Source organism: Podarcis cretensis (assembly GCF_951804945.1).
Source record: "Podarcis cretensis genome assembly, chromosome: 1".
NCBI classification, from domain to species: domain Eukaryota; kingdom Metazoa; phylum Chordata; class Lepidosauria; order Squamata; family Lacertidae; genus Podarcis; species Podarcis cretensis.
In genome coordinates this window covers 132,238,610-132,262,861 of record NC_137170.1, presented here as the reverse complement: position 1 = coordinate 132,262,861, position 24,252 = coordinate 132,238,610, and the positions used below count along the sequence as shown (strand labels likewise).

Here is a 24,252-nt window from a genome sequence, read left to right as displayed (position 1 = left end):
TTTTTCCGGGTCATGACTAAGCCGCTTCTGGTGAAACCAGAGCATCACACGGAAACGCCGTTTACCTTCCTGCTGGAATTGTACCTATTTATCTACTTGCACTTTGACGTGCTTTTGAACTGCTAGGTGTGCAGGAGCTGGGACAGAGCAACGGGAGCTCACCCTGTTGCGGGGATTCGAACCGCCGACCTTCTGATCGGCAAGTTGAAGAGGCTCAGCGGTTTAGACCACAGCATCACTCGCATCCCTTAAATGGAGAACACCTCCTTTGGTCGCCCAATCATTTTGGGTTGCAATTGTATTCTGGAGCTCCTCTCACAATTTGTAAATTATTTTCTGAAACCATTCATACCCCAAGTTCCATCCTGTATACAGGACAATGTATTGAATTAATAGACTGGAGTTGATAAGAGTCCCCAAAGAGCTAGAGAAGGGGATGGTTTCTGCAGCTGGCCAATGATAGGAGAACTGGTAATATATTAAGACAGTGCCAGTCCTTAACCACCACAATTTGGGGGGGGGGGGTAGGAGCCAGATATTTATGGAGGAGACAATCCAACATTAGAAGAAGCCAGACACTGTTTCTTGGGCCACCTGCAAGCTAGTCACTTGCTCTTTGAACAAACCATGGTTATAACAAACTATGCCTTAGTATTATGCTTCTCGGTAGTAGTGCCTGCCCTGTGGAACACCCTCCCAGCAGATGTCAAGGCAATAAACAACTATTTTACTTTTAAAAGACACCTGAAGGCGGCCCTGTTTAGGGACGTTTTTAATGTCTGACGCTGTATTCTTTTTGATATTTGGTTGGAAGCCGCCCAGAGTGGCTGGGGAGACCCAGTCAGATGGGCGGGGTATAAATTATTATTATTATTATTATTATTATTATTATTATTATTATTATTATTATGCACCCAATGTCAATAGATGGACGGGGTATAAATAATAAATTATTATTATTATTATTATTATTATTATTATTATTATTATTATTATGCACCCAATGTCAATACTGATTGCTCTTGTTCTAAGAGGATTTTGTAATAATATTCCAAAGGAATTTTCAAAGGAAAAAAATAGCAATGTCAACTGAATCAGCCCCCTCTCCTCATAGCGACTGTTATATACAGTGGTGCCTCGCAAGACGAAATTAATCCGTTCCGCGAGTCTCTTCGTCTAGCGGTTTTTTCGTCTTGCGAAGCAAGCCCATTGACGGCTTAGCGGATTAGAGCTATTAGCGGCTTATAGCGGATTTTAGCGGCTTATCAGCTTAGCGGATAAGCAGATAAGCGGCTTAGCGGCTTAGAAAAAGGGGGGGGGGAGGGGAAAAAAGTCGGAAAAACTCGCAAGACATTTTCGTCTTGCGAAGCAAGCCCATAGGGGAATTCGTTTTGCGAAGCGCCTCCAAAACGGAAAACCCTTTCGTCTAGCGGGTTTTCCGTCTTGCGAGGCATTCGTCTTGCGGGGCACCACTGTAATGATGGACACATCTCCCATAAATGCATAAACAGAGGCAAATGCTTTGCATACTGCTTCTGTTTGCCTGTCCAGCCTTCTGAGAACCACTAGCTGGATCATCCCACGAATGTTTCCTTCCATGGACATAGAACGCCTCAAGGTCTCCATAGCTTCATGGTTGGATTTTCCAAGCAGGGATTCCCCATTCACTGCAATCAGCTGGTCATTTATTCGCAGCCGTCCATCCTGCAAGGGAAGGATACAAAACATAATAAAGTGAAAAATCCCAGATAGTGATAAACGGAAAAGTACAGTGGTACCTCGGGTTAAGAATTTAATTCATTCTGGAGGTCTGTTCTTAACCTGAAACTGTTCTTAACCTGAAACACTACTTTCGCTAATGGGGCCTCCTGCTGCTGCTGTGCCGTCAAAGCACAATTTCTGTTCTTATCCTAAAGCAGAGTTATTAACCCGAGGCACTATTTCTGGGTTAGTGGAGTCTGTAACCTGAAGCGTATGTAACCTGAGGTACCACTGTATTTGCTTTTTAAAGATAGGAAGACGAACCCTTGCAAGTTTTGCATGTGATTTGTCCAGTATTAAAGCACAAACTGACAAATATTTGTTTTAAAAATTATTCATGTTTATGACCTGGGAAACATATTATGAAAGAGGTGAATGCATAGGGAAGACAAAAATGTCCTCTTTGTTACTGGCTACTTCAAAGCGTGGGGGCAAATCTTATCAGAGAGAAGACACTAAAGACAGGTTTAGCAGATTGTTGTTGTTGTTAACAGAACCAGCTTCCTCCAAAATCTGCTCCTTACATTGGATACTAAGTCTGAACTAGTAAAAATGTACAGGCCATTCAATGGACCACTCAGCATATTCTGGGTGCACTGCAGGAGCCCCATTCTGAACCCAACAAGCTGTGCCAAAAACCCGTCAAAAACGTCGCAATTGGCCCGACACAATACGAGAAGCTGAAGAAAAATGGAAGAGCGTCAATGCAGACCGAGAAGACTTGCACAGGTCTAAGGCAATATTTGGATTTTAATTTGCCATTAATAAATAAATACTGTATTTTTCGCTCTATAGGATGTACTTTTTCCCCTCCAAAAATGAAGGGGAAATGTATGTGCGTCCTATGGAGCGAATGCAGGCTCCTTGGCTTCAGCGATAGCAACGCGAAGCCTCCGAAGCGCAGAGGGAGAGCTCCCCCCGCGCTCCGGAGGCTTCGCGTTGCTTTCGCTGAAGCTGCCTGAAGCCACCGGAGTACAGGGGGCTTCAGGCAGCTATCCGCAAGCCTTCGGAGCGCAGCAGGAGGTCCCTCCGTGCTCCGAAGGCTTGCGGATAGCTGCCTGAAGCCTGGAGAGCGAGAGGGGTCAGTGCACACCAATCCCTCTTGCTCTCCAGGCTTCGCTTCGCTGGAGAGGCGCTGCACAGTTTTCCCTCTTTGTGCAACGCCCCTTCAGCGAAGCGGGAGGAGAAATGGAAGGGGCTCCGTTTCTCCTGCCGCTTCGCTGAAGGGGCGCTGAACAGAGAGGGGGAGATTCCCCCCCCCTGTTCTCCCCCTTCTATGATCCGGTGCGTCCTATAGAGCGGAAAATACGGTAAATCTCTGACCACCAACCAGATTTTGAGTGGCGATCCACAATACACCAGGGGACAAGGGTGTCCAGAAGTTACTGAGCTACAGCTTCCATCATCCTTGACCATTAGCCATCCTGATGAGAGTTGAAGTTCACCAACATCTGGATGGCAACAGATTCCCCATTCCTGCCGTAAGACAGATGGTACAACCATGATGAAGCGCCAAGTGCATTCTCAATCTATTTGCCGCATCTCACGTGGAGATTTGTGGTACTGAAGCCACAGGTTTCTTTAGGATAGCAAGGAAAAGTGAAGTAAATGGAAGCGTGCCATGCAAGTCATTTCAAGATCCAGTGCCCGCCGCTGATTCATATGCCCTACAGTATACAACATTTCTCTCAATCATAGAGATATGGGTAGTACTTCTTTATTAAGGAAGTGGTTTTTCTTATCTGAGAGACATCTTAGTTCAAATTATTCATGTTGATGCCATAAACCTGAAGAAACCTAATATGGGCTGAAAGGGTTTGCGGTAAAAAAAAGAGACCCACAGTAGAGGAAGCAGAATTGAAAAACCATTAGGCTGCTTACAGTGAATTTGATTCAATCATAACCTCATTAAGAGTTTTCTATAAGCACTCGTCAGGGTTGCTTACATTTCTCATATATCTTAGTGGTCCATAATATGTATATTTGCAATTCAGATACCCCCATCGTTAAAAGCATTCAATGTATTTGTGTTACATTGATGCTAGGTCTAACTAAGCATTTTCTCCTTATAACTAGTGATGAAAGCTGTTACAAGAACAATGAGCACTACCGCACAACCGATGAAGAAAGGAAAAAATGGGTTATGAACAGGATGGGGAGGGGAATAAACCAAATTAGTAAGACCAGAGATGGAAACTTCTAGTAAACAAAAGAGTTCTAATCTATGTAACAAAATGTTTCATGAGTGGTGCAACATCCTTCACAACCGGAATCTCAAACTTGGACACAACTGGGAACATTTATAAACATTTTGACAACCTTGTATTGTCACTATTTCTTTATACACAACGTACATTTTTAAGTCACAACAACACAAAATATATTCACATTAACATTCTGCTTTTTAAAGTGCTGAAAAATTTACATGTCAGCAATGGTTTCATAGACACGTCATGACGGTAAAGTTGAATTAGCTTCTGGAGTATCACGTATTGAAATTTGTATTTTCTTTTATTTTTGCTTGTAAAAATACAAATGTAGAAACATTTATATAAATATACATACTAGACACAAATATGATGCAAATGTGTCAGAATTAACATTACCAACAATTCAACATATCATCACATAAAAAATTAAAACCTAAATATTTAATATTTTAAATATTTAATATTTAAAAGATTTTTAAAGTATCTACTCCATTAAACTTAAGTGTCCACAATTACTTTGGTAGCAACACTATCACACCTAATTTTATTTTAGCAGCAAAAAGGTGTTAAATGAATCTATTTTAAATTGTTGGACGATATACACTATAAGGTTGCATTGTAATGGGCTTCTCCGGGAGAAGCCCATTGTTCCTTTTCCTTTTTGCAATTGTTCCTTTTCCCAATTTCCTTTGGGTCAGTAAGTTTGGACAATTGTGTTGCTATTCTTTTCAGTGTTATTATTTACCATAATTTCCCCCCAACCTTCATTTCTTAAACCCCTCCTTCCATTTGTTAGGATCCCAGGGCAGGTTACAAAAACAATTCAATAAAAAGACACAGATCAAACAGCTGTATCAAAACAATAAAACATCATATAAAATATATTACAATGACAAACAATTCTATATTGCAGAAGCAACCCATCCAACTGTTGGGTTCCAGGCAATACCTTCAGCTCACAAGAACCTGAAGGAAAAGGGTTTTTTTTTCTCTCAATTGGTGCTGAAAGACCACTAGCACAGGGGCAGACATCTCTGGGAAGGGAATTTTACATCTGGGATGTGGCAAAAATCTGTATAGTGCTGCTGTATAGTGGTAGCTTGGTTCTCAAATGCCTTGGTACGCAAATGCCGAAAACTCAGAAGTGTTCCAATTTTCGAACCTTTTTCAGAAGCCAAATGTCCAATGCGGTTGTCAGCTACTGTTTCTGGGGCACCTGGACCAATCAGAAGCTGCGCCTTGGTTTTCAAACATTGCGGAAGTCAAACAGACTTCTGGAACTATTGCTATTTATTTTGTGCTTTTGTTTTTGAGACATTTTCAGTTAATTTGTATTTGTGACTGTTTAGCTACTGATTGATTGATTGACTGATTGTGTGACTGCGGAAATGGATAAAAACCTCCCATCCATACAAAGCCACTCCCGAATTTAGGGGGGGGGGTGTTGCGGGCTCACGACCCCGCCCACACTCTCGCGGGGCTGGCTCCAGCCCCGCAGGATCAGGGAATTCCCATTACTATTCATCTCCTGCAGCGTCAGCCAATCGGCTGGCGGCAGGGGCGGGCCGAGCTAGGGGCACTTAAGGTCGGGGCAGCCCCTGGCTCGCCCCTTTCCCTCCTCTACAGCAGCTGCGATTTCCCACCCACCCGCCCTTTAGGTTTGGCATTCGGACTTTGCTATGGGCTTCGGCTGGTCGCCGCAAGGGGCCTGGTAGGAGTTTTTCCATTTGGCTAATTGGCTGGAATTTTGAAGCCACTTGGTTTTTTCGCCTACCTCGTAGCAACGTCACAACTCCTTGGTCTTGGCGGTTAGGCATTGGCCGGGGTATTGTCATGCAAATGAGATCGGGGGGGGGGAGGAACGCCATCACCTCCCCCAAATCTTGAAGGGTAGTTCGTTAAAGGACTCCGAGGGGCGTCGCCTCGTCCGAAACCTACGGAGGCTAGGGCCTAAAGCGCGCTCCCGAGCGGTAACCCCTCGGGGAGCGCCTAGGGATGTGCATCTCGGGGGCTCCCCCTGCTGGTGTTTAACCCTTCCCGGTTAGACCGGATAGTCTGTTAGGGCCAATGCCTAAGCCAATACCGCTCTTACCTGTAATCAATAAAGTTGTGGCCATTTTTCGCCCATTAACCTAAATTTCTGGTGTCCGGTGTCTTTATTTACTCCATCTGGGAGGGGGCGGGAATATCCACGCAATGACTATCATCAGTGCAGGTAAGGGAAAATTTTTTTTTATATACTGTCTTATTTATTTTATAGTACAGTGCATTGATTATTGCCTTCATTTGATGGATCAATGGTCTCGTTAGAAAATAAAATTTATGTTAAATTGCTGGTTTAGGGGTTGTTTTTGAAAGTCTGGTACGGATTAATCCATTCTGCATTACTTTCTATGGCTTGCCTTGGTTTTGGAACGCTTTGGTTCTGGAACAGACTTCCGGAATGGATTAAGTTTGAGAACCAAGGTTCCCCTGTACAGTAAATGGACAAAAGTACAGTACAAAGATTCACAAAATGTTTAGGGGTATGCGTCTGCCTGCATCCCCCCAGAAAAAAGCACTGCCCAAAACCACACTTGAACTCAGATTGATCCAGGTAACAAGAGTTATCCAGGAACACTTGGCCATTGTTCCATTGCAGTACTTTTACCACTTTCTCCCCCAAAGGGGGATTGGTGATTGGTTATGGGGAAGAGAGAGGGAGAAGACAGGAAGATTCTTCATTTGTGTGGCTGCATGTGTATGCAATAGAGGGACGCGGGTGGCGCTGTGGGTTAAACCACAGAGCCTAGGACTTGCTGATCAGAAGGTCAGCAGTTCGAATCCCTGCAACAGGGTCAGCTCCTGTTGCTGGGTCCCAGCTCCTGCCAACCTAGTAGTTCCAAAGCAAGTGCAAGTAGATAAATAGGTACCGCTCCGGCGGGAAGGTAAACGGCGTTTCTGTACGCTGCTCTGGTTTGCCAGAAGCGGCTTAGTAATGCTGGCCACATGACCTGCAAGCTGTACGCCAGCTTCCTTGGCCAATAAAGCGAGATGAGTGCTGCTACCCCAGAGTTGGCCATGACTGAGATTTCGGAGTTGCTTTGAAGTTCAGGCCGTGGGAAGCCGCAAAATCAGAACTAAATCGGAAGACAATTGGATTTTTTTATTTTAGTTTTTTTATTTTAATTGGATTGTGATTATGATTTGAATGTTAATTGGATGTTTTTATTGGAAAATTAATAAACGCTCTAACAAAAAAAATTAGTTGTCATATGGTTTTAAGGGGAAATATCTTTTGGAAGTTTGGACTGAAGACAGCAAGACCACCTTATTTTTTGCAAGCACAGAACTGTGTGCATGTTTCAGTGAAGAACAGGGAGGGTGGGAAGCAACCTCAAATATCTTATTTACTGCAATGTCTTGCACAGGTTTAATTTCCCTGCCCAAAGTGATACTTGGCCAATGAGAAAGGAACAAGGTACAATGTGCACCACATGGGGGACACATCTGTCAATGCAGCATTAAAAAAAGTGTTTGGTTTTGGAATGCTTTAGTTTTGGAACGGACTTCCGGGAAAGATTAAATTTGAGAACCAAGGTACCACTGTATTACATGCCACTTTGACTGACAGCAGTATGAGCAGAACCTCCCCTGCTTGTTGTTTAGTCTTTTAGTCGTGTCCGACTCTTCGTGACGCCATGGACCAGAGCACGCCAGGCACTCCTGTCTTCCACTGCCTCCCGCAGTTTGGTCAGGCTCATATTTGTAGCTTCGAGAACACTGTCCAACCATCTCGTCCTCTGTCATCCCCTTCTCCTTGTGCCCTCCATCTTTCCCAACATCAGGGTCTTTTCCAGGGAGTCTTCTTATGAGGTGGCCAAAGTATTAGAGCCTCAACTTCACGATCTGTCCTTCCAGTGAGCACTCAGGGCTGATTTCCTTAAGAATGGATAGGGTTGATCTTCTTGCAGTCCATGGGACTCTCAAGAGTCTCCTCCAGCACCATAATTCAAAAGCATCAATTCTTCGGCGATCAGCCTTCTTGATGGTCCAGCTCTCACTTCCATACATCACTAATGGGAAAACCATGGCTTTAACTATACGGACCTTTGTTGGCAAGGTGATGTCTCTGCTTTTTAAGATGCTGTCCCCTGCTTAGAGTCGGCAAACAATGAGAGAAGAGCTCTTTAAAATACTTGGGCCACTTGGGCCACTCAAAGTTAGACACACAAATCTTAGTCTTAAATTGTTCACACAGCGGCACACAAGCAGAAATCATTTTCCACTGTGATGGTTTCATAGTAAGATATATGATGCAATCTTTATTTGGACCCCCCCCCCCGGTTTCTCCTTTTAAATCTGCCACTCCACATCCTTTATGTAAATATACTGCATGAAAGAAGCGACAGAGATAATTAAATACTGGGGAGGCGAAGAATCAGTAAGAACGTTTCTAGGCCAAAGTCAAAGGAAGTGTGCCCTGTGACAATGATGGCAGGAATTCACCTAGAGGATGTGATCTGTAACGGATAAGCCCCCCCCCCCACTTTCTATTAAAGAAGCACAGAGCAGGCATTAGACACGGTATTCATCATCTTTTGTATTCTAATAAAATCCTCACCAAAGAAATCATTCATTTCAATGGCTGAAGGAAAGAATGAGTATTTTATTGTTGTGATCTTTTTTCATGGAGGTTTTGAATAGCTCTTCCACTTTTTGCGAGCACAAAGCTCCCTTCTTTTGTTAACAGTCCGCTCTAGCCATTTTAGTGTCGCTTCAGAGTCCTTAAAAGTATCTTCAAACCTATGGAAGATTTGTTCGAATGGAGCTTGGAATGTCTGTCCTACAAATTAAGGACAAGTAGATGGGTGTCTCTCTCCATTCGGAGCAGACGACGGGATACGCTGGGGTGTGCTGATCTTGTATTTTTTGCAAGTCAGGAAAGCTGGAGCTTGGCGCTTAGGTGAGAACTGTAATAATGCTGGTCCAATAACCATAGTTTATAGGACCACAAAGAGGTCTTGTGAATTAACAGGCCAGGATAAAGGCACCAAAATGAAACATGCAAGGGAAGAAGAGAATGGTGAAGGGTGCGGATGTTGGCACATTGTTCATTCACAGTTCAATAAACTATTGTAGCCTTATTAGACTTTACCGATTGGTGGGCTCTGCGTTGCTCCCGGACGGGAGGAAGGAAGTCAGATGACACCGAGGGTTGGTTCAGAGAAAGAGTTCTTTATTTCTGCTCTCCGGAGAAGCAGAAAGGCACTTGCGTGGTGAGTCCACAGCAAGTCCAAAGAAATGAGAGATTTCATGCAGTATATATATCCTCCAGGCACCCTCTTCCCCCCTTCCCCAGGAATCCAGGCACGGCAGCTTGTACATGCAGGTTGATATCACAGATGTTCCTGCTCCGGTACTCTTAACCATAATAGGGTTTTCCTTCCTGTACTTCTGACCATAAAAGGGTATTCCTGTTCCTATACTCTTTATCTTGGAGCAAGAGGTCACCAACTCCAAGAACACACTCTGGTGTTGTTCCCGGACTAGGTCTGTGCGTCAGAGTGTGATAAGATAAGACCCAGACATGTCATCCCTACTCCACTGGAATAGCCAAGGTCATCCATTGCCGTGACTGATAAAGGAGAGAGCTTTGTTTATACAGCTGTGTTCTTGTTATGCATTTGCTCAACAGCTCAAGTTAATGCATTTTAGAAATGCTCCCTTTGAGAAAGAAAAAAAGGGGTTTTTGGGTCCCCTTTCAAACTGAAACTTCACTATGGTATATTATTAGCTCAATATTATTATACCAGCAAAGGGCCATGGAATGCCAGTCTCCTATAAAGAGCATTTCAGCCAGAGTCCAGTGTTGAAGGTACAGTGTTTCGCTAGCAGTGGACCCTGGTCAAGCACTCTTATATAACTTCTGTGACTTCATCCCAATGCTGGCGGGACTATAAGAAGACCTTCTTCATCATCATCATCATTTGAATTTATATACCACCCTATACCTGGAGGCCTCAGGGCGGTTACAGAATAAAACCAAAATATAAAACCACAAAATACATAATCAAAATAAAAACAACAACCAATAACACCCCCCAAAATCCCCACATTTTAAAAGGGGATAGGTTGTCAATCAAGTCAACCAAAGGCCTGGTTAAAAAGGAACATTTTGCCTGGCACCTAAAGGTGTATAATGAAGGCGCCAGGTGAACTTTCCTGGGGAGAGCATTCCACAGACGGGGAGCCACTGTAGAGAAGGCCCGTTCTCATGTTACCACCCTCCAGACATCTCAAGGAGGAGGCACACGAAGAAGGGCCTCAGAAGATGATCTCTGGGTCCGGGTATGGAAAGAGCAGTCCTTGAGGTATTGTGGTCCTGAGCTGTTTAAGGCTTTATAGGTCAAAACCAGCACTTTGATTTGGGCCTGGAAACTAATTGGTAGCCAGTGCAGTCGGACCAGGATCGGTGTAATATCCTCAGACCGTCTTGCTCCTGTGAGCAACCTGGCCACTGAATTCTGCACTAGCTGAAGTTTCTGAACCATCTTCAGAGACAGCCCTACACATAATGCATTGCAGTAATCTAACCCCGAGGTTACCATACATATCATAAATCTAACCCTGAGGTTACCATACATATCATACATTTATGGTGGGAGTGCAAAAAGCTTACTGGGTTTCAGTGACACATTTCCAATGTTGCTCCCAATATTATTGGGTGGACCATCAAACTAAAACCCTGCTCTGGCCCTTCTGCCACTAGGCGCCAGTCTCGACCCTCCCCTTATACATAAGGACAAGTTGTCATGCAGTTTACTGCTGCCTGTTTAGAGATCACCTCTCCATCTGAAAAGACTCCAAGGTATGCTTCTGACTGGATGGCAAGGGAAAGTTTGGGATCTAGTTCTTTCAGAGCAACTCACACAACATAGAAGGGTTGCTAGAGGTCCGACAAAACACCGTCATTTTGACAAGGCATGGTCCCCATGTATCAGATATGGCAATAATACCACCTCCAGCCACTCACACGTACTTATGGAGAAGCTATGTCATTGGCAGTTGAAGCCTTGGCAATGCGGGCAGTGACTCAGTTACCCGATAGTGTCCCTGTTCAATTCTTCTACTTATAGGTGACTGATATAAGCATGTAACACTCTACAAGTTTTGTTGGAACAGGTCAATGTTATTTTACTACAGAATCAATAAAATAAAAATATTCTCCCTGGTTTTCCAACCTACCCAGCTTTTTCCACTTCAGCACCATGATCTAGAGCAGGCATGTCCAAAAGGTTGATCACGATCTACCGGTCAATCGCGGGTGTGTCCCTGGTTGATTGTGGTATTAAGGAAAGTGATTGCCTGTGTGATCTTTAATGATCCCCCCAAAAGCTCAACAACTCTGGGGCATCCCCCTTCCCAAAAAAGTTCAACACTTTGTTCACTTCTCATTCCTGGCATTGGGTAGTTCACAGCCAGTTTTTTTATACTGGGAGTAGATCACAGTCTCTTGGAAGTTGGACGTGCCTAGTTTAGAGGAACTGGTGGGTAGGGGGATTAATTCTTGACACGTAATTTCTTTTAAAAAACGGAACTATGATCCCCATCAATCTACTTCAAATCACTCAGAGATCTACTAGCAGATCCTGATCTAACTTCTGCTCATTACTGGTTTACAAGACACCTCAAGGAGAGATTGCAAAGGCTGCAAGTAGAAGCTCACCAATACCATAGAGGCTACAGCTTGAACAAACGTCTCTACTTCTGAGTTCTCACTTCTAAAAAGGGTGAACTTAATGGACTCCCTGATCCTTATAGATAGTCAGCATTTTGAGCACTGTTTCTTCAATAGAGTGGGCGAAGATTCCCAGTGCTGTTTAAGTCATTTCCTGCAATTTCTAAGGATCTAATACTGTCATTTTACAGAGCAGTCAATTCCCCTTTATAACTAAGAACAGTATTTCTAGTACAATATTACAGTGGGGGGGGGGGGGAATTGAATTTGCTTTAGTATTAACCTCTTTCCTGGATGCTATCCCAAGGCATTTCTGAAACTCATTTATTAGACTAGCTTCACACTCACATTCTCTCCTCTCGCTTATCACAAGCTATCTGTAAAGGGACTATCCTTACAAAAAATAATGATTTTATATGTTACAGTTTCACAGCCGAACTTCGGTTCACTTAAATTCAATGTATACCCTGAAGCAAACAACATTTGCAGCTCTAGGAAGGAGCAAAATGTATTTAAAGGAGGAAACGCATAAAATCAAGAGCAGCAAGGAAAAATTAAAGATATTTTATGAATTTCATGCTAAGAATGGGAAGCCCAGTTTTAAGGTTGGAAAGCATGAATGCCTGAATGCAGATAGATAAAAATCTCACATCTACAGATGTGCATATCCACCCAAACATCTGCACTCCCCTATTCATGTTGTTTCTAATGTTGTTGTTGTTGTTTAGTCATTTAGTCGTGTCCGACTCTTCGTGACCCCATGGACCAGAGCACGCCAGGCACTCCTGTCTTCCACTGCCTCCTGCAGTTTGGTCAAACTCATGCTGGTAGCTTCGAGAACACCATCCAACCATCTCATCCTCTGTCGTCCCCTTCTCCTTGTGCCCTCCATCTTTCCCAACATCAGGGTCTTTTCCAGGGAGTCTTCTTTTCTCAAGAGGTGGCCAAAGTATTGGAGCCTCAGCTTCAGGATCTGTCCTTCCAGTGAGCACTCAGGGCTGATTTCCTTAAGAATGGATCGGTTTGATCTTCTTGCAGTCCATGGGACTCTCAAGAGTCTCCTCCAGCACCATAATTCAAAAGCATCAATTCAATTCAGTGTACCTAATTCAAATTTTTAAGTAAAAGCTAGTGCTGTGCAAGGTAGAACTCTGCCACAAAAAGCAAAAAAAAAAAAAAAAAAAAAATCACCCTGAACTATTTTTAAAAAGATGAATAGAATTTTGACTTTTATTGCCTTTTTCTCCCCAAAGGCATTAGCTCCCCGCCCCCCCCAAAAAATGCATGCTATGACAGCTTCTAGGGGCTTATTACACAATATATGTAGAGGACCAGGGAAAAAGTGAAGTTGACTTGCAATTTCTGCGTTTGTTACCTTCTGGAGATAGAATGGAAAGGCGAAATCGTGTATAGTCAAAGCCAGCTCTCCGACTTGCTTAGTGGGCTCTGCAAGGCTCTTCGGAGATCTCACAAGACCATCTGGCATCTAGTGAGAGCCTTCAAGAGCCCAGTAAACAAGTCTGAGAGCATGAAAGCTCTTTCTGCGCTGTTTTTCTCCAGGTAAACTTGAAATGGCTTGGGAAATGTTAAAATGTGTGCATGTTGCGGGTCGACTGTATTAAAACTGTATTGAAGCATCAGTTTGTGTGTCTCTTCTCTGTCCTTGCCCTCCCACATTCAGCATGGTAGTCAATAGTGTCCAAACTGGAGGGGGTTGGGGTGTTTTCCTTTAATGGAGTGGAGGTCAGGGTGGATCAGAACTCATAGATAAATGTGACCTCTTCCAATTCATACACTGCCTACAAAAATCAATTGGAATAAATAAATAGATTCAAGCCCAAGAACCTGATTGTATTGTATGGGCAGGCAGAGGGGAAGAGGTATAATGCAACTAAACAATTGAAATGAAGACACAATTATCTAATGTAAAAACAGGAGTCCTTCAATAATCACTAAAGCTTTGTGTTCTTTAAAAGATTAACTCCATGTCAGAATGAATCCTGTTCTTTCAATATTGCCAACTATGTGCTAAAAGGGAGGCAAAAGAAACCTCACTTAAAAGTGTATACCATGGGTCGGAAAACCAAGGCCCGCGGGCCGGATCAGGCCCAATTGCCTTCTGGATCTGGCCTGCGGACGGTCCGGTAATTGCCGCGTGGATCGCCAGTGCACGCGTTCTTTCCCTCTCCCTCACACAGCACCTCCGCCGCCACCTCCTCCCTCCCTCCCTCCCTCCTCCTGGCTTCTCCCTGCCCTGCCTGCAGGAGGAAGGGGGCTGGGCTTTGTTGGTGCCATCAGCAGCAGCGCTGAAGTGACCATCATTTTAAGCAGCGCCTCTCCGGAGCCCTTTCGTGCACTGCTCATCATCCCGCCACCGCCGCCGCCACTAGCCCCTACCACTCGCAAGACACAGGTAAGCAGCCACTGGGGCTCGTGGAGCTTTTGCATCATATATATTTTGCTAAATATATAATCCGGCCTCCCACAAGGTCTGAGGGACAGTGGACCGGCCCCCTGCTGAAAAAGTCTGTTGACCCCTGATGTATACAATATACAAGGCTAGCATGTATATCCGTTTGTGATTTATATGACCAAATAATCTCATAGTTGGCACATTTTGACTAAATAGGAGGATATCTGGCAACATTCATGAATATTTGGTAAGTTTGGTAGAAATATGAACCTTCTATTCCATTACGGAATATATTTCACACCATTCATTCAGGCTTTCTATGATTGTTATTCTATTTTCTTGCAATGTTATTCCTCCTGTTTTTCAGCACAGATAGGGTGAACCTACAAAATCAGCAGCTTGCTGCAATTAGCCCTTTGAGACTTCATTCTCTATTAGGGCCGCTTACTTTTAAGGAAAGGGCTGGTGCTGTGATGTTTTCTTTTGTACCGATTTGTACGTGATCTTTCATATGTATAAGAAGGATATTGACAAGCTGGAACGTGTACAGACAACAGTGACCAAGATGATCAAGGGTCTGGGAATCAAGACCTATGAGGAACAGCTGAAGGAGTTAGAGGGGGAAAGAGGAGACTGAAAGGAGATATGATAGTCATTTTCCAGTATCCAAAGGGCTGCCAGATGGAAGATGAAGCAAGCTTGTTTTCTCCTGCTCTGGAAGCTAGGGCCTGAACCAATGTATTCAAGTTACAAAAAAAAAGGAAATTCTGACTAAACATCAGGAATAACTTTATGAGAATGAGAGCTGTTTAACAGTGGAGTAGACTCCCATGAGGGACGCGGTGGTGCTGTGGGACACAGATGGCACTCTGTGTTAAACCACAGAGCCTAGGACTTGCCGATCAGAAGGTCGACAGTTCGAATCCCTGCGACGGGGTGAGCTCCCGTTGCTCGGTCCCTGCTCCTGCCTACCTAGCAGTTCGAAAGCACATCAGTGCAAGTAGATAAATAGGTACTGCTCTGGCAGGAAGGTAAACGGCGTTTCCGTGTGCTGCTCTGGTTTGCCATGCTGGCCACATGACCCGGAAGCTGTATGCCGGCTCCCTCGGCCAATAAAGCGAGATGAGCGCAGCAACCCCAGAGTCGGTCACGACTGGACCTAATGGTCAGGGGCCCCTTTACCTTTACGTGACAAGAGACACTCATTGAGTTTCGTGGCTGAGAAGGAACTTGGACCCAAGTTTCCCCAATGCAGGTGCCACGCTTAATCGACAAAGCCACACTTGGGTTGTACGCTAAGAGATCCAAAAGAGATCCACAGTTCAAGAAGGACACTGACAAACTGGAACGTGTCCAGAGGAGGGCAACCAAAATGGTCAAAGGCCTGGAAACGATGCCTTATGAGGAACGGCTAAGGGAGCTGGGCATGTTTAGCCTGGTGAAGAGGAGGTTAAGGGGTGATATGATAGCCATGTTCAAATATATAAAAGGATGTCACATAGAGGAGGGAGAAAGGTTGTTTTCTGCTGCTCCAGAGAAGCGGACATGGAGCAATGGTTCCAAACTACAAGAAAGAAGATTCCACCTAAACATTAGGAAGAACTTCCTGACAGTAAGAGCTGTTTGACAGTGGAATTTGCTGCCAAGGAGTGTGGTGGAGTCTCCTTCTTTGGAGGTCTTTCAGCAGAGGCTTGACAACCATATGTCAGGAGTGCTCTGATGGTGTTTCCTGCTTGGCAGGGGGTTGGACTCGATGGCCCTTGGGGTCTCTTCCAACTCTATGATTCTATGATTCTAAATACATGTACCCACAAGGCTTAACTTACAACCACACAGTCTAGATTTCAAATTAAATTTTTGCTTCGTAGGAAATAACACCAACAGTAAGATCTAAAGTTTGGATGTTCAAAGAAGGCCCATTTTCTCGTAGAAATAAACTGAACAGTTTTTCCCCTTTAAGGGAATGAAGGTAACTGTGTACTGCGTATTCACCATGCATGCCAATTACTTGATTAATATATTTTCAATAACACATATACTGTCCTATTTAGAGTACCAGGATATAAATGTACATAATTTGATGAAAAAGCGTTTCTTTCGGAGGGGGGTGTCTTTAGGAATTGACTTTAAAAAATGATATCTGTTTAGGAAAGTCAATATACTATTAAATAATTAGAAAGGGATTGTTTATTTTTGGGTGTTTACATCTATTCAAATCTTAGAAATCAAAACAATAGTGTTGAATACTAATTGCGTTGCAACATGGTGGAAAAACCCAGAAGCACTTTCTTTTATTGATTTGTTTAGCTCAGAAATAATTAAGTTTTATGCAACTGATATAACTCCTGCCAAGTCACACATTTTTGTCCACAATACTATTTTAATTATTCAATAAAAACATGGGGAAGTAGTTTTTAATTTCTCACATAAACGGAATATACTTTATTTCAATTCATAGGCTTGGTGAATTTATTTCTACAATCAAAGATTGTGTCTCTTCGTTGCTTTTCTGCTGGTTTATGGGCCCACCTGTGTTGCCCCTAGGGACTATGTAGAGCAGCACAGAAAGAATTCTAAATGGCAGAATGTTGTTATGGAGGCACCCTCGTGGCTTAGCAGTTTGCTGCATAAAACAGAGTTTGAATCCCTTAATGAAAACATGAAAATTCAAGGAAGTCACTCTAAAAAAAAATGTGAGTATTTTCAATAACTGATTTTCTAAGGTACTCTCACTCTCTGCAGGTAAGTTTTGTAGTAATAAAAAATAACAACATGTGCCATTCCTTTTAAATGATTATATCCACAACCGCTTTTTCAAGGATGCAATGAGAAAGAATGTATCAGTTTATTTTTATTTTCATTGCTTTGGTGCTTTTTTTTGTCACTTTTTTCTGTTATTTAATTTAATAAGTATTGGATTTAATGTAAATCTTTTCTTTTCTGTATTAGTTGTTGTTTTAAATGGTTTTGTTTTTTCTTTGTGTGTGTGTGATAAATGAAAGTTAATAAAAAAGAATATTAAAAAAAAAGAGAGAAAGAAGATATAAGATTCGGAAACTTGCAATAATTCCACCCAGTAATTAAGAAAACAGAGGAACTCTTTAGTAAGGTAAGGGGGAAAGTATCTGTAAAAGATGCATAAAAAGGAGGTACAATTGCCCGCACACACCCGCTTCCTAGAGGCTTGTATTACTTGTGTAGTTTTTCCAAAAATGCAGGGCAAATTGAAACATACAAAGAGCATGCAATATTCACAACACGCAAGTAGTATGTCATGGACTGGTTGGATGCAGAGGAATGGTGCGAGGAACCACTAAGGGAAGAAGACTCAGAGCCTGGGGAGTTATGGTGGAACAACAATAGGTGATCAGAGGCAGAAGACTGGGAAGAGCAGGTGCTGGAATCTGAGGGGGTAACAGGGTTTAGTGAGCTGGGAGAGTCTTTGGCAGAGAGAAGTTCAGAATCAGAGGCAGAAGCTGAAGCAGGGGAGGAGGGAGGCCAAGAGGCAGAGGCTGGTGAAGAGTCAGGGGTGTCCCCTTCCCCTGCTGTGACAAGCTCCCCTGTCCCCTGGTCTCCCAGAACAGGAAGAGACTTGAAGAAGAGACATGTGCAAACACAGTCTCTGACTGGGAAAAAAAACTTGTAGAGAAGGGGACTAAGGCAGCTGTGGGGAGGCTTCAGTCTCAGAAACTGCTTCATGGGAGCAAGACCTACTGGAGATGAGTTGCTGTACCAATAATAATAATAATAATAATAATAATAATAATAATAATAATAATTTATTATTTATACCCCGCCCATATGGCTGGGTTTCCCCAGCCACTCTGGGCGCTTCCAACAAAAGATTTTTAAGAAGTCATTAAAAACTTCTCTAAACAAGGCTGCCTTCAGATGTCTTCTAAACGTCAGATAGTTGTTTATTTCTTTGACATCTGGTGGGAGGGTGTTCCACAGGGCGGGTGCCACTACTGAGAAGGCCCTCTGCCTGGTTCCCTGTAACTTGGCTTCTCACAGTGAGGGAACCGCCAGAAGGTCCTTGGAGCTGGACCTCAGTGTCTGGGAAGAATGATGGGGGTGGAGACGCTCCTTCAGGTATACTGCACCGAGGCCGTTTAGGGCTTTAAAGGTCAGCACCAACACTTTGAATTGTGCTCGGAAACGTACTGGGAGCCAATGTAGATCTTTCAAGACTGGTATTATGGTCTCGGTGGCCACTCCCAATCACCAGTCTTGCTGCCACATTCTGCGCACCTGGTCCTTCAGGGGCAGTTACCCCATTCAGGACTAGGGAGTCCTCCACCCCTGCCCACCCCCTGTCCCCCTAAAACAGTACTTCTGTCTTGTCAGGATTCAACCTCAATCTGTTAGCCACACCCATCCTCCAATCTGACACGCCTGAGACAGATTAGGCCTAACACGCTTGCATGGATCGTGTTTCTGCTCATAGAGAGTTAACACCAGCTTTTGTGGTGTGATTTACTGCTGGCTCCCCTCTGATATAGTAAGTAGGCAGGCCATAGTTTGGTGGGTGACTATGAACATATGTATGCAGAAAAGGTCCCAGGTTCTATCCCTGGCACTGAAAGAACTTGCAGGACTTTAGATGGTTGGAGTCAAGGGACAGCCGTGTGTGTGCACACTGGTGTCTTTGCAGAGAGGAAGAGGTACCATTTACGTTCTAATTTTAGGAGGTGCCTGCCAGTCAGTGTGCACAGTATTGAACTAGATGTGCCAGTGGGTTTGACTCAGCATAAGTCAGCTTCCTTCACAAATGCATTCTGAACAGATGTCTAAGAAGCTTCCGCGGCAGGAACAGAACATGTTGTAGAATTCTATGTAAGGATTTTGAATATTCATGGAGAAATTAGTTGTTGCCACACAACCTAAAAATAAAATTTTGGAGTTTTTCTTCCTCACTCATTTACAGAAGGTCAATTAAAATATTTCCATTATGGGACTCTATGGTGTCATTTTGAGAAGCCAATCCTCACTGCAAAGCATTCTGATTCATCGCATTCTTAAAAGATGGCAGGGCTGAATAATCTATTATTGTCTCTTTTGCCAAGTCTATTATCACTGAAGTCTGGTTAGCTTCCTCCATCTCAATGGGTTTAATTTTTAAAGAAACCGCTTATCTTATCCCACTTATCTCATCCTACCTTTATACACCATTGTTTCATAAGAATTTGGACAATTTGGGGGGGCCACCAGGTGGCGTGTTGGAAGATGGCCGACAATAACATCTCTCTGACCCATATGAGGTAATTAAGGGGCTGCTATGGGAAGTATGCAGTCTTCCTACCCCCCAGGAGACGGGGGGCGCTGCCTTGCCAGCGGTGTTCACAATGCACCCCCTGATCCGAGAGATGGGGGTGCCGAACACTTGGCACAAGCCCTCGGTGAAGTCAGATCTTCCTGACGCCGATTCCAATTAGCATGTGCTGGTTAGCTTCAGCTCGGAATTATAATTGGAAACATACGATTGGAATGAAGCTGAAGCACATACATCAAGTAATGTTCGAGAGATAAGACTGCTGATTAATGGATCTCTGTGACTGGGAGTGACGGATGGATAAGTAAAACTTCTGATGAATCACCGCTAGGAGACTGTATGTTTGGAATGAAGGGGGGGTGGAGGAAGAAACTCTTTTTTTTTCTTTGCACAATGTGATATTAATAATCCTTCACCCCAGATAGAAATAAGATCGTTGCGTTTTTACGATTCACAAGCAGGAATTTAAGAACTGTGTGGGATGGATTATAACAGGAGAGAGGATTGGTGAACGGTGAGAAAGAGGAAATTTTTTATGATGCAGTTAAAAAATGGCGTCTCGCCAAGACAGGCTTGCCGGAGAAAGAAGGACAGGGGGAGGAGAATCAGGATCGTTCGAAAGAGAAGGAATGTTGGAACGCAAGCTTGACCTGACAGAGCCTCCTGATTCATTTGATTTATTTATTTATTCATTTGATTTATTTATTTATTTATCAATTTATTTATCGATTTATTTGGCAAGCCTGAGAAAAGTAAAGGACAGACCGAAGATTAATTTATTTTTGTTATGGAAGCGTTGAACAGAGGCTGTCCCTGAGCGATATGATCTTTGGAGAGTACAAAACCCACACAGAGGATGCCTGTTTTCAATCTGCTTGTGAAAATTATCAGAGATCACAAAGAAAGGAATATACGATAACAACAAGAAGAGAAAGAAAGTAATAAAGGACTATCTGGATTGAACTGGATAGAAGTGTCTAATTAAAGCAGTAATATAAGTGATGTTAATATAATAATATAAGTAATATAATATAATATAATATAAGTAATATAAGTAATATAAGTAATATAAGTGATGTTAAGGGACGCAGGTGGCACTGTGGGTTAAAGCCTCAGCGCCTAGGGCTTGCCGATCGAAAGGTCGGCGGTTCGAATCCCTGTGGCGGGGTGCGCTCCCGCTGCTCGGTCCCAGCGCCTGCCAACCTAGCAGTTCGAAAGCACCTCCGGGTGCAAGTAGACAAATAGGGACCGCTTACCAGCGGGAAGGTAAACGGCGTTTCCGTGTGCGGCTCTGGCTCGCCAGAGCAGCGATGTCACGCTGGCCACGTGACCCGGAAGTGTCTCCGGACAGCGCTGGCCCCTGGCCTCTTAAGTGAGATGGGCGCACAACCCCAGAGTCTGTCAAGACTGGCCCGTACGGGCAGGGGTACCTTTACCTTTACCTTTATAAGTGATGTTTGGACTCGTTTGGAGTTTTGGACTCTTGCGGAGCTTGATGTATGGGTACCCCAAACAAAATTTAAAATTTGGCTGTATAATTTGGAACTAATGTGATTTGGATAATGTGATGTGATTGGCCTGTTAATAAAAATTATTAATAAAAAAAAAAAATTTGGACAATTTGATAAGAGTAAAAGTAAAGGTAAAGGGACCCCTGACCATTAGGTCCAGTCGTGACCATTCTGTGGTTGCGGCGCTCATCTCACTTTATTGGCAGAGGGAGCTGGCATGACTAAGCCGCTTCTGGCAAACCATAGCAGCACACAGAAATGCCGTTTACCTTCCTGCCAGAGCGGTACCTATTTATCTACTTGCACTTTGAAGTGCTTTCGAACTGCTAGGATGGCAGGAGCAGGGACTGAGCAACGGGAGCTCACCCCGTCGCGGGGATTCGAACTGCCGATCTTCTGATCGGCAAGTCCTAGGCTCTGTGGTTTAACCCACAGCACCACCCGCGTCCCTTTTGATAAGAGTAGAGTGTAGGCTTCCAAAAGCAAAAACAGGATACTTCATTTTCAACCTAGTAGGTGTTAAGAACAAGCAACTCTTGATACATGTACTGGAAAAAATGTGCAGCAAATAGTTGAGCCTGGTGTTCTCAAGTCAGGGGGTATTTGCAGTTGCTGCCAAGTCAGGAAAGCGAAAGAAGAAGCTTCATGTGAATGAAAGGAAAGTGACAGAGAGCCATATGCACACTTAATGGTTCTCCTGCAGCAATTCCTAGCATGGCTGAATTGTATCAGCCATCCAGCCTCCCCTGAATAAGCCACACTACAGAACTCCTTGTTAGAGGAAAAATCCATGATCATCTTCAAGCTCTGGTGGCTTCTTGTTGGTCAGACAGATGATGGGGCAGTGTGTGGACCTTTTAATTGACCCAACACAAAGATTCTTATGTTAAGTAGAACATGTCCAGAGGAGGGCAACCAAAATGGTCAAAGGCCTGGAAACGATGCCTTATGAGGAACGGCTAAGGGAGCAGGGCATGTTTAGCCTGGAGAAGAGGAGGTTAAGGGGTGATATGATAGCCATGTTCAAATATATAAAAGGATGTCACATAGAGGAGGGAGAAAGGTTGTTTTCTGCTGCTCCAGAGAAGCGGACACGGAGCAATGGCTCCAAACTACAAGAAAGAAGATTCCACCTAAACAGTAGGAAGAACTTCCTGACAGTAAGAGCTGTTTGACAGTGGAATTTGCTGCCAAGGAGTGTGGTGGAGTCTCCTTCTTTGGAGGTCTTTAAGCAGAGGCTTGACAACCATATGTCAGGAGTGCTCTGATGGTGTTTCCTGCTTGGCAGGGGGTTGGACTCGATGGCCCTTGTGGTCTCTTCCAACTCTATGATTCTATGATTCTATTCTAAGTACACACACTGTTCTTGTGCACACAAACCTGGCAACTGCTTTTCATATTTTCATTCAAAAGTATTGGTTAAAATAAAATAAAATAACCGATATTTTTTCCCCATACCTTGTAAGCAGCACCTCCGTGGATGATAGATTTGATGAAGATCCCAAGGTCAGCCCCAGTCTCTCGAGATTTGTTGCCCTTTAAGCTCACACCAAGTCCGGCCGAACCCGAGTCATTCAGAGGGATCTCAAAGGTCAACTGCTCTGTGGTGTCAAGCGAAAGAGCGCTGCAGTAGGGTTCTCCTTTCTGTTAGACAAAGAAGCAGAACATCTGCATAAACAGACAGGAGTTAAATAAATGCCTACTTCTCAGGTGCCCTGTTCTGCATTTTGAATATCAATGATTTGAGAGGCATACACTGAGGGAAAGGAGGCATATTATTTGATACTCTTTTTTAAAAAACATGGTCAACTGGAAATCATCATGAAAGAAATGCACCTCCCCCCCATTGGACCAGAGATTATTTATATTACAATACAAATAAAATTAAAATTCTCTAAGTTTCTATAAGCAAAAGTGATATACAGAGAAGTATGGGTGGGTGTGAAGCCAAGCTATAATAAATTATTATTATTATTAATACCCCGCCCATCTGCCTGAGTTTCCCCAGCCACTCTGGGCGGCTTCCAACAAAGTATTAAAATACAGTAATCCATCAAACATTAAAAGCTTCCCTAAACAGTGCTGCCTTCAGATGTCTTCTAAAAGTCTGGTAGTTGTTCTTCTCTTTGACATCTGGTGGGAGGGCATTCCACAGGGTGGGTGCCACTACCAAGAAGGCCCTCTGCCTGGTTCCCTGTAACTTGGCTTCTCACAGTGAGGGAACTGCCAGAAAGCCCTCGGCGCTAGACCTCAGTAGAACAATGGGGGTGGAGACGCTCCTTCAAGTATACTGGACTGAGGCCGTTTAGGGCTTTAAAGGTCAGCACCAAAACTTTGAGTTGTGCTTGGAAACATACTGGGAGGCAATGTAGGTCTTTCAAGAACAGTGTTATGTGGTCTCGGCAGCCGCTCCCAGTCAACAGTCTAGCTGCTGCATTCTGGATTAGTTGTAGTTTCTGGGTCACCTTCAAAGATAGCCCCATGTAGAGCGCATTGCAGTAGTCCAAGCGGGAGATAACTAGAGCATGCACCACTCTGGTGAGACAGTCTGCGGGTAGGTAGGGTCTCAGCCTGTGTACCAGGTGGAGCTGGTAGACAGCTGCCCTGGACACAGAATTGACCTGCGCCTCCATGGACAGCTGTGAGTCCAGAATGACTCCCAGGCTGCACACCTGGTCCTTCAGGGGGCACAGTTACCCCATTCAGGACCAGGGAATCCTCCACACCTGCCCGCCTCCTGTCCCCCAAAAACAGTACTTCTGCCTTGTCAGGATTCAACTTCAATCTGTTAGCCGCCATCCATCCTCCAACTGCCTCCAGACACTCACACAGGACCTTCACTGCCTTCACTGGTTCTGATTTGAAAGAGAGGTAGAGCTGGGTATCATCCAAATATTGATGAACACCCAACCCAAACCTCCTGATGATCTCTCCCAGCGGCTGCATGTAGATGTTAAAAAGCATGGGGGAGAGGACAGAACCCTGAGGCACCCCACAAGTGAGAGCCCAGGGGTCCGAACACTCATCCCCTACCACCACTTTCTGAACATGGCCCAGGAGGAAGGAGCAGAACCACTGTATAACAGTGCCCCCAGCTCCCAGCCCCTCTAGACGTCCAGAAGGATGTTATGATCTATGGTAAAAGGTAAAGGGACCCCTGACCATTAGGTCCAGTCGTGGCCGGCTCTGGGGTTGTGGCGCTCACCTCACTTTATTGGCCAAGGGAGCCAGCGTACAGCTTCCGAGTCATGTGGCCAGCATGACTAAGCCACTTCTGGAGAACCAGAGCAGCGCACGGAAATGCCATTTACCTTCCCGCCGGAGTGGTACCTATTTATCTACTTGCACTTTGATGTGCTTTCGAA

The 24,252-nt window shown here is 44.1% G+C and overlaps 1 protein-coding gene across 2 annotated transcripts in view; it reads right to left on the bottom strand.

Annotated features, from left to right (window-relative positions):
- PARD3B (par-3 family cell polarity regulator beta) overlaps window positions 1-24,252 on the bottom strand; it is a 652,714-nt gene that overhangs the window by 393,161 nt on the left and 235,301 nt on the right. For both annotated transcript variants that reach the window (XM_079976360.1, XM_079976361.1), the window contains exons 11-12: window positions 22,346-22,531; window positions 1,531-1,704 (exon numbers count right to left, since the gene is read on the bottom strand). In XM_079976360.1, coding sequence (XP_079832486.1) covers window positions 1,531-1,704; window positions 22,346-22,531 — 360 coding nt within the window. The remainder of the gene's footprint in view (window positions 1-1,530; window positions 1,705-22,345; window positions 22,532-24,252) is intronic.